This window comes from Carassius auratus, unplaced genomic scaffold, assembly GCF_003368295.1.
Source record: "Carassius auratus strain Wakin unplaced genomic scaffold, ASM336829v1 scaf_tig00008982, whole genome shotgun sequence".
In the NCBI taxonomy this organism is placed as follows: domain Eukaryota; kingdom Metazoa; phylum Chordata; class Actinopteri; order Cypriniformes; family Cyprinidae; genus Carassius; species Carassius auratus.
Genome location: NW_020523988.1, coordinates 87,097 through 99,794, shown reverse-complemented (window position 1 = coordinate 99,794; position 12,698 = coordinate 87,097). Strand labels below are relative to the sequence as shown.

The 12,698-nt window shown below is 36.7% G+C and overlaps 1 protein-coding gene across 1 annotated transcript in view; it reads left to right on the top strand.

Moving 5' to 3' along the window:
• The first annotated feature begins 8,071 nt into the window (after positions 1-8,071).
• The window catches only part of LOC113072361 (unconventional myosin-XVIIIa-like), a 39,528-nt gene continuing 34,901 nt past the window's right edge, over positions 8,072-12,698 (top strand). Inside the window, 2 exon segments of the mRNA XM_026245382.1 lie at positions 8,072-8,364; positions 9,463-10,589. Coding sequence (XP_026101167.1) covers positions 9,588-10,589 — 1,002 coding nt within the window. The 5' untranslated portion in view covers positions 8,072-8,364; positions 9,463-9,587.

The following is a 12,698-nucleotide window of genomic DNA, read 5'->3' as shown; positions in this document are numbered from 1 at the left end:
ACAGGCCCGGACTGGATGCTGAAACACATGGCAATTCATTTTCGAGTAAAGCTTACTTAAATTTGAATTAGAAAAGAAACAGCAAAGAATAAAGGGTGATTAAACGGGCAAAACAAACAGTACAAAAGGAACAGGGAGCTTGTGGGAAGGCGGACAGCTCATAACACTACACAACCAAGCTGTTTACAACTATTAGACCCTAAAGGACAAAACCCAATCCACAAACTCCCAGCAGTTCACACATTTTCACAGACGCTTAAAGCCTGTGTTACACTGGGACTGGGGTGGGTGTTATGATCACAATCTTACATCATGCTATCAGACATTATACCACAGTAACCGTATACAATTAGGGGTGTGACGGTTAGTATATAACCGTGAGACCGGCGGTTATAGTTGAACACCGTCATTAGAACTCTATAACCGCCAAAACCGTGTCATTAAATATTTTTTACAAACATTTTTTATCAAAAATTATTTTCATTTTTTAGATAGGATCATAAGATGCGCAATATATCGGGAGACATGGTTTTTACCACTTAATGAAGTTTTGTAAATCGTCAGACATGATATTTACCACTTCATAAAATTTTGCTTTGTAGAAAACCTTTCTTAAAAACGAATTTCGTTTTGTACAAATTTTATCTTAATTTTAATAAATGTTTCATCAACCAATTGCATGTATTTTAATAAATAAAAAGCAAATATAGCAGACAATGATAACCGTGACATGGAAGCACCAGCGCGCCGCGTTCCACTTGCACTGCACTGTGAACTAGAGCGCATCTCATCGTAAATGAAACTCAGCGTAGGCCTATGCCTCATACATAAGCATTAAATATCTTTGCTGCATCCTTTCTAGAACAGACAATGGCTTTTTTTTTGCGGCTCGCATCAGCAAAGCATTGCATTGCCATAGACTGCAAAACAATCAGAGGATGGCGGGCGGGTGCGGCTTTGAAATTTGCTCAAAAAACGTTGGCGCAGATGATGAGTTTTGTGACAGATCTCCTTAATAAACGGAGGTCTGAAATCTCTGCCCCTTTACTGATCAGAACGCGCGCTGACACGGAGTTAACCCGCTATCTCCAAGAACAACCAATTGATTCTACGGCAGATCCACTACCCCCCCCCCCAAAGGCATATGAATTGCCTTTGATAACGAATGCAATATTATGTAGCTTGTCAGTGAACTATGGCTCTGTGTATTAAACGCCGCTCCATCTGAAAGCAGGTGATGGTGATATCGCCCAGCCCTACGATACAGCAATTTATATATTGCTAGACAATCCATGATACATCACGATATCTGTCTAACTTGTCACAGTACCAAATTTTCTGTATTCGGTACCGATATAAGTGAAAATCCAACGGTTCTATGTATCAACTTCGGTACTAAAGCAAAACGCAAAAAAACGTTAAAAAACTTGACTATACTTTTATTTAATCCAAACTGTGTACATATTTAATTTTAAAAGGCTTTTGAATTTTAAAGCCAAGAATAACTAAGTTAGATAAAAAAATTTAAAGGCACCAGAACTGCTTTTCTCGCTGATATGACAGTGTTAACCATTTGTACATTCTCTAAAATGCATATTTTAGATTCACAATTCATGTAAAAGCATCTGGTGTGTAAAAATAGTAAATATCGTCATGTCCTCCTATTTTCTTTTTTTTTTAACCGTAATAAAAATTATCGGAGCATTAAATAGTTAAAGAAACTTCATTCCATTGCTCATTATATTAGCGTCAACTGTGCTTATGCTAACGATTAATTACTCTAATTACAGCATTCATTTCATCTGGGAAAGATATAGTTTCTCCGGTAATGGTTGTTAATCAAAAAAGCACTATGCCTGCGCTCTCCAAAGCTGCTCAGGCATTATATGATATTGTGACCAGGAGCCACAAATAAATCAATTGTATAGGAAAACAATGAAACTTACCTGCTTGAACTCTTCCATTTGATCGAGGCGACTGTCTTTAAAGTGTTTTTGTTATTTTGGGGTGGTTTCATCATTTGATGTCGCCACGTCGCAGCTGATTTTATGAAGAGAGTGCATCTGCGCACCTCTCAGATAGCGCATCAAGAACTTGGGTTGACCGGGTACTCTGTAACCACCTATACTTAAAAAAAAACCTGGTACCGTAACATTTTCATTTTTGTAATACCGAATTAGTTATGAAGTACAAGGGCTTTTGACAACACTATGTCTAACTATGAAAACAAAATGCCAGTGAAAAGATTAAGTGCAGGTTCTCTCAAGTTCAAACTGATGAAAATTCTGTCATCATTTACTTAATCTCAAATTGTTTTAAACCTGAATTAGTTTCTTTCTCCTGCTGAACATAAGTTTTTTTTTTTTTTGAAGAATGTGGGTAACCAAACAGTTGCTGGTCACCAGTCTTTTTTTCCTTCTATCAAAGTTATTGGGGACCAGCAACTGTTTGGTTACCCAAAATATCCTCATATTCACATTAAGCACATGGAAAAAATAAAATAAAAAAAGGTTAGAGACAACATGAGAGTGAATAAATAATGACAGAATTGTAATTCTTGGGTCCTTTTAATGATTAGCAGCAGCATGTTTACTACAATTAGTCTGCTGTCAATTTAAGAGCTGCACGCATCCGTTTTTCTCTCAACTGTTTACCTTCACTTTAGACATAATCAACTGTGTTTGTAAACCTTTTGTGTTTTTGACAGCATTAGCGCAATCAGACACGAAAGATCCAGTAATCAGGCGCTCTTTGAAAGTCTTTTTAGAGCGCCTGCACTTAAGGTGTGCACGCAAGAAAAGCCCATGAATGAATTGTTTAACCAGCAAGGCTTTAAAGCACATGCAAATAATCCAGTTCTTGCATATTGCGTACTCTCTTGTCGAGTCTGTTTGTCCCATCAATGTTATAAAAGCTGAAGTGGGTCCAGACTTAAACATTGTTGGGTTATCTATTATTTTACTAACACTGCTGTCTACACCCTGTTAAAAAACTCTTTTTCTTAAGCTAGTCAACTTATGTTAACGTAACTTTCCCTCATTCATGTGTCGCCACATCAAGGAGCCCAGCGATGCTTGGAGCAGGGAAAACTATTTAGAGCATATATATTAATTTAATGTAATAAAATTATTGATTAATAATTGACTGATTAATAATTAACTTTTTTTCAATAATCTATTGATGTAAATACTTTAAATAAGTGTTTTAATTAAATACATTATTGAAAACCTGTGAGTAGACTAAAGAATTAGAAATAATAGAAAAAATAATTATGTCATCATCATTCACTTACTCTCAAGTTGTTTTAAACCTGAATGAGTTTCTTTCTTCCGTTGAATAAATTTGGCATCAGTGCAAAAACACATCATATAATCAAGGCTGTAATACACTGTAAATATAAGCCACGTTTATATCACTGTAAAAGAGCTGAAAATATGATGAAACCACACCTTTGGATAATTTGTGGTATAAATGGTATAACAGACATATGTGTTGCCACAATTCATACGGTTTCTTGATATATACTGGCACCATACCACCCATCCTAACTGTGATGCTTCATGAAACATTTAAGAAAACGTCCCAGCAAACATTTCCACTCTGATGAGTCAACCGAGGCACAGACTCCAAAAACATTCTCAGATGAGCAATGCTCACATCCCAGACGGTCAGACGTCACCATTTTCATTCATCATGAAAATTTTATCTTCAGCTTAAGTAAATATAAAAGTCTAAGGCAGTTCTGAATTCAAAATACAAGCAGCAGCTGGGTCCCGGAGATAAGAGAGCAGGTCTGATGCGCATCTAGCGCTCTGTGTCTGATCAACAAACGAAGGATGTTTCATGAGTCAGCTCGGTGATAAATGGATTACGGGATTTCTACTTTCTCTAGGCTATACTAGGTCATTCTGCTTCACAACGGCCAACTAGCTGTCCAACAACCAATTTGTGAAGTCAACTAGTTTATCAAAACCAACTTAAACCAGGTCCGCTTCCCCAGACACCTGAATGATATGCCCTGTCACTAAACACCCACTGAAGCGATTCACCCCTCAAACTAAAGTTTACCATCAGGAGAGCTTCTGCAATCTCACCAAAGTCACCACTTCCACTATGATGCTCTATCAAGAAAAAAAAGAAACTTTGCAAAACCCGTGTGGCGGCATGTGTCACATTAGATCAAACTTGTCTAATCTCACTTTCCGAGGACTGACTGTGAAATGACGCAGACGTGCTGCACTTCCAGGGCAAGACAGGACCCCCAAACATCCATTTCTTATGCAAATATAATAAAATCTTGCAAATTAAAATCAGCTTTATTAGAAAAGAGTTTATTATGTACATTTTTTTTTAAATATGTTTCCTAGAATCTTTTCAGGAGAGTTATATAGTAAGTATGGGTCACAATGTTAAACAAACTATTACACAGGTAATAAACAAACATAAAAGAAGACATGTAAAGTAAAGAACAGTTAAGTAAACTCATCGACATGGCTCAACATTTGCTGAAAACAACCAGTACAACCAGTAAAACTCTCACTAACATCAAAAGCTCTGTGATCACAAGGCATGATAAATATGATCTTCAACAATATTTATGTACATGCATCTGGTTGGAGAAAATCACACAGAGGGACCAGGTGCAATATGAACCAATGCATTTTGTAAAAGGTATAATGGAAAGCAGAAAGTTAAACTAAAGCCTGAGGATAGAAGTGACTAAGCAAAAAGCAATCCAACTGAACACCTCATAAAGTGAGTTTAAATGTGAACAAGTCCTCAGGATCTGAGTCACTCACTACAGCTTATTATTTTTCCAATTCTTGTGGTCCCAAAACTGATATATAGACAGAAAGATGGTTCCCAAACCTTTCGACTAATGGTTATCTATAACTTTTGTTGTAATAAATACGTTGTTATAATTTTACAATGTATGCAAAATTATGTTACCATTTTATACATGATGTCACAAAAAAAATATTTCCACCAAATTAAAAATTTTAATAAATAAAAAATATATATAAATATAGTCTAAAGAGATTTCCATAACTTTTTTCATTTTGTGTTCTGTAACTTTTCCCTGCCTTAAAAAAAAAAATCACAGATTTAAAAAAATAAAATAAAAATTCCATGATTATAGGAACCTTAAACATAGGTATATAAAAACATAAAGTGATCGAGGAACTGATAATGGACTGATCTACAAAGGGAGATAAAATGGAGAGATGGAATTGGAAGACAGAGGAACAAACAGAGAGACAGACAGAGTGAAATTCTATAAAAGAGTGAAATATCTATAAAAGAGTGAATGGGGAGATGAATAAATACATAGAGATCTACAGAGGAAAAGATAAGTTAGATGGAAGAGAGATGGAGATAGTGACCGGATAACAGAGAAATATAGCGGGATAGATGGAGTACAGACAGATGAGTAAACGGGGGACAGAAGGAAAGATCTACAAAATGAGAGAGATAGAGTAAAATAATGTACACATGGCTACATTATAGAGTTAGATAAGAGGGGTAAAGAGGGATATAGGGATAAGTTAGATCTACAGAGATAGAGAGGTAACTATAGAGGGAGCGCAGCTGGGTGCCCGGGACTCATCTACTATTGTTTTGCTCCAACTGCGCCTTTTCAAATATCTCTGTTGATAAAGCAGACTGAAGCAGGCAGGCCGGTAGCATGAGTGAGCGGCGCACGGACGGGTTGTGAGTGTGAATGTGCGTGTGTGTTTGAGAAAGAGAGTTTCTCACCTGGAATAAGAAAGAGCTCCAGCTCTGCTCCATCATCGCGTCTCACTCACAGAAACAAAGCGCTCAACATGGCAGAGCGAGACTTCCGCCACCCCGCGGAACGTACCACTCGCGGGAGAGGGGAAAAACATAGCAGACTGAATTATTTAATGAATAAAAAACTATTCAGTTTTTAAGTATGGTATATTACAAACATATTAACACACTTTGCGTGGTACAAGACACGTTGTGCATGCGTCGAGGGCACTGAATTTACGAGGTACTGAATCTAGCGATTTTCAAAGCACCCCTGTTTTTTATCTCCATCTCGACAGTCTCTCGGGACGCTCCAAAAAAACAAGAGTGAAGTTGATGAATAGCGTGGAACTGTCGCGAGACTCGTCATAACTCACTGCGCGAGACTGACTGCAGGATTTCCCTGCCTTTATACTATTAGACATGCTCTATCGTATCATTGTAACGTTACATGTAAAGTCTATTTTTATACATTTAAATACTTCATTATGTATATTAAGGTTTAATTTATCTGCCTAATAATTTTCGGGATTTTTTAAATATAAATGACATGAATCAAGGCTTAATTTATCTGCCTACTGATGTTAGGGATTTTGATTAATATAAACGACATGAATCTTTTCACTAAAATGGTTTGTTTACACTCGTCCATTGATACTTTCTGTGTCCCAGTCTGCAGGATGCTCCAGTAGTGAATGATTCTTTGAATCACTTAACCGAGTCAATAGAATCAAGCATCTTCAGCACGATGCTTTTTTATTTCATTAATGAACGAGAAGTCCTAGTAGTTCATTAGGTTTGTTCACAAACGACATGCTCTGAGATGACTCATTGTTGCATGGAAGTAAACGAAAACGACTCGTTCGTTTAAAAGATTCGTTCAAAACACCGATAGACCAAATGCAGCGAACATGGGACAGACTTGTGTGCCCCTTTTAACCTGATTCATTCCTATAAATCCCCCAGCAGACACACGAGAGCGATTAGCTGAAGACGCAGACACAGCCCGCTCTATTTTAGGATCGTTTTATAATTAGAGCGAGTCCTGAACTGAATTAACTTAATAACCCGATTTATTATCAGCGGGGTTCCCTTCTAATAGGTCACAAAGAGATTAAAAGGTCATGCTTCATAAAACTGTTTTTCCAGAAGTAGTAGGGTATAATAACATTTGCGTGACTACCAAACATTAAACGTTAAACGCTAAAAAGCATTTAATTAGGACTTAAGATTTCAGTTCATTTCAGATTTCAATTTGTAATTTAAATTAAATAATAAAAAAATATAAAAACTTTTTTTTTTTTAATATATCAGTTACATTTTTTTATTGCTGCTCTGGTATTCTTTGTGTTGAAGGTTCTAGCATAGATTTATATGGACTTTTTTTTCTGAAATAAAGGAGCATTAGGAGTGATATGAAATGTGATCATCATACAGTATAAGCCAGTTTGAAATCCTCTATTTCCATGGTGGCCCTGTGGAGCACCTTTTGAATAGTTTATGTTTGCCACAAATTTGTTTAAAAACCTAAACATAGAAGGAAATACATAATGTTTGATCAGTCCAAAAAAGTAAGGTCATGTGCTGAGAAACTAGCCAAATTGATTTGCTATGGCTATAATATTTGATATGTTGTAATCATTTAAGCATGAGATAAGAAATATTTATATTTTCTACCAAAACACCACAGCCAGAACATATGATTTATAGGCTTGTATTAAATTGAGAAGCTTTGGTTAATGGTTAAAGATATTATAAGTATATATGTATTTTATATTTTGTTTGATTTGTTTAGTGAACTTTAAATTGACACACTGATTCCAATACCAGAACAAGAGATGCTGTAAGAATGTAAGATAAATAAGTCACAAATGTGGAATAGATGGAGATTTGGAAGAATATTGCATAGCTGGAGAATTATGAAAAAAAAAATACAAAAAGAGGGATTAGTGTTGTCACAGAGTTGTTCCAAAGGAGGGCGCTATGCCCAAGAAAATTAAACTGAACCACCATCAATTCATTATTGCGATTAAACTTTTGTACGCAAAATCAAGCACATGGTTAATTTGAAAATACAATAATTTCTACTGAATATATTTTACTTTTTTAATTTTATTACGCCAATAGTGTGCATACCAGTCTATTCTTATACTATTTATTATTTTTCATTATTATTATTTATTCCTATAGAGGGCTAATTTATTGATATCTGTAGCTATTATTCTTATACAAATGATCGAATAGTACAAATTATTATTTTAACCTAGCTGGAATTTTATTTTTTATTACTGGTTTCGTTTTTAAGCACTAAACTGTGTTGCACATCAGACAAATAAACTTTGATCTTAGTCAAAGTATCTCGACCTAAAACTCTCTAGGTTTCAATGGCTCTTAGTCATGCAAAAGGGATGAACTGATGTGTTCAACTTTACTTGAAGAGATCATATCGAGCAGAGATCGCAGTGATCCGGGAGATCACCTGGTGCGCGCGTCCCATTGACCGTCAAACGCTCTAGACGCGTTTCCAGAGGAGCGGTGCTACAGCTCAGCGCGCACCGGCAGTCGCCAGACTATTTCTGCACCGGTTCAGCGGTGAGTTTGTTTATCTTTAGCGGCATTTATGTTTAGCTCACTGTACAGGTGAACAGTCTGTATGTTTGCGTTGATGCGGAATAAATAGGTTTGGAGAAGCGCATTAGGCGCACCAAAACATTCACCTTAAAGACATGATATGCAAGACCAATGAAATTACTGCATATAGACGCGGGATTTGAGTATATGGTGTAATACTGAATTAATGAGTAATATAATAAAAGCACAAAGAGTTTCATTTTAAAACCCTCGTAGATTTACATTAAGACCTGAATCAGTAAAAGTTTCTACCGGTAGTGTATCTATAGAAATTAATTCAACTTTACATGACAGACATGATTCTGCAGATGAGGTCAAGGCAATTCGTAGCATATTTATTGTAACAGAAATTAAATTCGAAGAGGAAGCGTTCAGGGGGCGATGAGATGCGTGGTTCCAGGAAGTTATTCATTCTACTCGTTTTGTTCGGATATTCGTGAAAACTGATCGTTTTAACATCATAACTGATATATGGTGCTGTGTTTTATATCATGTTTATGTCGTTGTGTACATTTTATATTACTGTCGATGATAAGCTGTACGGATCTCTTACCGATTTTTGTTTTGTACCTGTCAAGAGAGGTAAAAACAGCCAATGAGATTGTGTGACGTCACGCAGAGGTCTACCGTCATATATATATATATATATATATATATATATATATATATGTATATATATATATGTATATGTATATATATGTATATGTATATGTATATGTATATGTATATATATATGTATATGTATATATATATATATATATATATGTATATATGTATATATATGTATATATGTATATATATATATATATATATATATATATATATATGTATATATATATATATATATATATGTATACATATATATATATATATATATATATATATATATATATATATATATATATATATATATATATATATATATATATATATATATTAGTTGTAATAGTAATAATGATAATTTCTATTTATTTAACAATTACAATAAAATAATGACTACTACAGTCATTGCAAAAAAGGGGAAACATAAAAATGTGTTCTGTCAATCTGTTGTTTTAGAGGAGAGCTTCACCTGTAGCTGAGGTGCCCTTGGTGCTGTGGAACTGGAGCTGGTCATGACTGAATGCCAACATTGATCTTAATGCTGTGAAGAGACCTGGTGGATTCTACATTTGGGCACAACCATGTTCCACTTGATCAAGAAAGATAAAGACAAGGAGAAGGATGGAACAAAAAAAGAGAAGAAGGAGAAGAAAGTGAAACAAGAGCGAATGTCTCAAGCCGAACTGAATAGTCTAGAGGAAATGAGCATGAGGAGAGGTTTCTTTCATATTCATCGAAGCAGCTCTAACCGAGTGGCGAAAAGAAAGCTGGAGATTTCCAGCCCCATTCCCATCAGGGTGGTCCGAAACACAGAGCTCAGCCTGACAGACTTGGACCTCAGGAAACTCTATACTCAAGGTACCATAACACCCACAAGCTCCAGCGATGACATTAAGATTGACCAAGACATCCTCCGGTCATCCATCAAAGAACAGGAGGTCGAGTACGACTCCATGGCAAAGCAGAATTCCCAAGTCGAACAAATCTGGAAGCGAACAAATATTTCTGTTTCACAGAAGAGTAAAGAGGAAAGGCCTTTAGGGTTGACCACACCATCAGGACAGAACTCCACCACTCCCTCACATCAGGTAGAGGTCAAGGTATTCAATCCACCTCTATACACACCTCACCATCCCACCAGCCCTGCAAGGATTGTCCAGGTCCCAGAGATAGTGGACCAAACGTTCCCAGCAGACCTGCGCTTGCCTGCTGTGGCGCCTCCACAGATTCCTGCATCAAGAGAGTTGGAAATTCAGCGCCGCAACACAGGAGATTTTGGCTTTACACTTCGTCGCTCCACCATGGTGGACCAGCAGCCCGATGGGTCGCTCTACCGAAAGGTGGTGCACTTTGCTGAGCCCGGCGCTGGGAATAAGGACCTGACACTGGGGCTGGTGCCAGGCGACCGTCTGGTAGAGATCAATGGGAGAAACGTGGAAAGTAAGAGCAGGGATGAGATCGTGGAGATGATCAGGCTGTCTGGAGACACGGTGCGTCTGAAAGTGCAGCCCATCGTGGAGTTGAGCGAGCTGAGCCACTGTTGGTTGAGGAACACCAGAGGCCCGTACCGTGACGTTTACGAGGTGAGATAGTTGTGATGTGTTGAATCACTCAAAGAAAACTTGCTCTTGAGCCAAGTAGCAAAATGTGGATGGCATTGGTTTGCTAGCTCTTCTTCTTCACATCATTTTCTGTTGTCTCCCACCATGCACTAGGCACAATAAAACTCAATGAAATTGTGTCAGTAAAATCTGATAAATAGTGGATAAATATTTTTTTTTAGCTAAAAGTGTCATTTGGATTCTAAATGTTTGGCTTTTTGACGTTCCTCTGGAAAAACAGTACAGTTTGGGTACATACTCTATGTTTCAGCAACTCTTCATATGGAAGATCAGTTACAGCCTTGAGGTATTCTGTGAATTCAGAGAAATATGAGTGTTTCTGTTGACATCTAAAAATAGACCGTTGTGCAGAGAGCTGTTGATGATGTCAGCAGTTTCAGTGAGACAGCTTGGGGGGGTTAATAACCCGTCTAATGTGTATTTGTCACTTTTACCCATAATGCATCTGCATTGTTTAGACTCACATTATGGAAGACAGTGGAGTCCCATTTGAGTGGAACAAATGGCAAAATAGCAGAAAAAGTCCATATTGCTATCTAATACACTGTTAAATGGAAAAGTTAAGATTCAGAAAGAGTTTTTTATTTGTTCACTAAATGTTTTGTGATATTTACCGTTCTCTACATAACTTTAGAATCATCCCTTTAGTCCAAACAATCGAGCATGGCGCTAGCAACACCAATGGCGTTGGTTCGCTTCCTAGGGAATGCATGAACTGATAAAATGTATACTTTCAATTCAGTGTAAATCGCTTTGGATAAAAGCATCTGTGAAATGCATAAATATAGAATTTGGATGTAGATATCGATTGGCAACTTTTCCTGAAGGTCTAATCGTATGTTCTGAGATCTTTGTTTCAATGTTTGCAGCAGAATTAGAGCCTTTTACTTATCTGCTCTCTTGGCTTTGCTGTATTCCCCAGTTGCTCTCTGACACATTTTCATCTCTGTATCCTGGTACAGCTGAGCGAACGGCCCCAATTCAGAATGTGGGCGAATCTGTTGGCCTGACAGCACTTATTGTATATTTTAATCTTATGTTGCTAAGCATTGATGGGTCTTTTGATAACGGAGAGAAAAACACTGAAAGCGAACATTTCAGTGATTTTTTTGTAGTCAGTCTAAAGGTCAGGTGCTCCAGGTGAAAGCAGATGTGATGTCAGCTGTGTTTGTTTCAGTGATCGTCTGTCATCATGATCCATCAGATATTTCATGTCAGTTGCACTCATCTCAGACAAAAAATGTCACAAGCTCAGTGTCACGTAGGAAGTCACAGTGGTTACCGATATCCAAATCAAGATCTGGGACATATTTTTAAAGAAACGTCTTATTTTTTCCAACACATTTTCAATGTCTCAGCAAATGATTTTGCAAACAATTTTAACAAATTGAGAAAAAAATGACAAATGCAAATACTTAGTTTAGGCTGACGTCCATACTCTGGTATATTAATTTGATCTGGCTCAGCACAAAACCAGAGCTAAGAAGAGATTAAAATGCATTGAGTGATTTATTTGTGATGTGAGAATAACGTGGGGGAGGTAAATATAGAATGCTGTGTTTTTATATACTGTAATATTTGCTCCATTTGAACCTTAAGAGGTTTATCCTAGTGCAGCCGAGAGCATCTGGCCTGATCTGTGAGGGGCCGCTCTTCACACTAACAGCATTTCATCTAATGGAGTGAAAATAGGAAGAAACAGGTGTTTGAAGAGAATGTTTTGGTCAGGCTAATCAAATGAGTTGGCATGGATCACACGAGTCAGCAATGGCTCTTGCTCAACCTGTTTTCATGTTGGTTTGCTTGTGTTTGAATAGGAATGTGTGTGGAAATAACTGCTAATGGATAACCAGTGAAATATCTGTGTCAAAGTCAGAGTGTTGTGTTAGTACACCATCAATTTTAAAGTATGTCAGAACATTAGAAATGTTTTATAGCCAACCCAGTGTAAAAAATACATAAATAACTAATATTTTTAAGCTTTTAGCTCACAATTCCCAGTTTATATCTTGAAATTCAAACTTTTTTTTCTTCTCAGAATTGCAGGGACAATTGTGAGATAAAAAATAT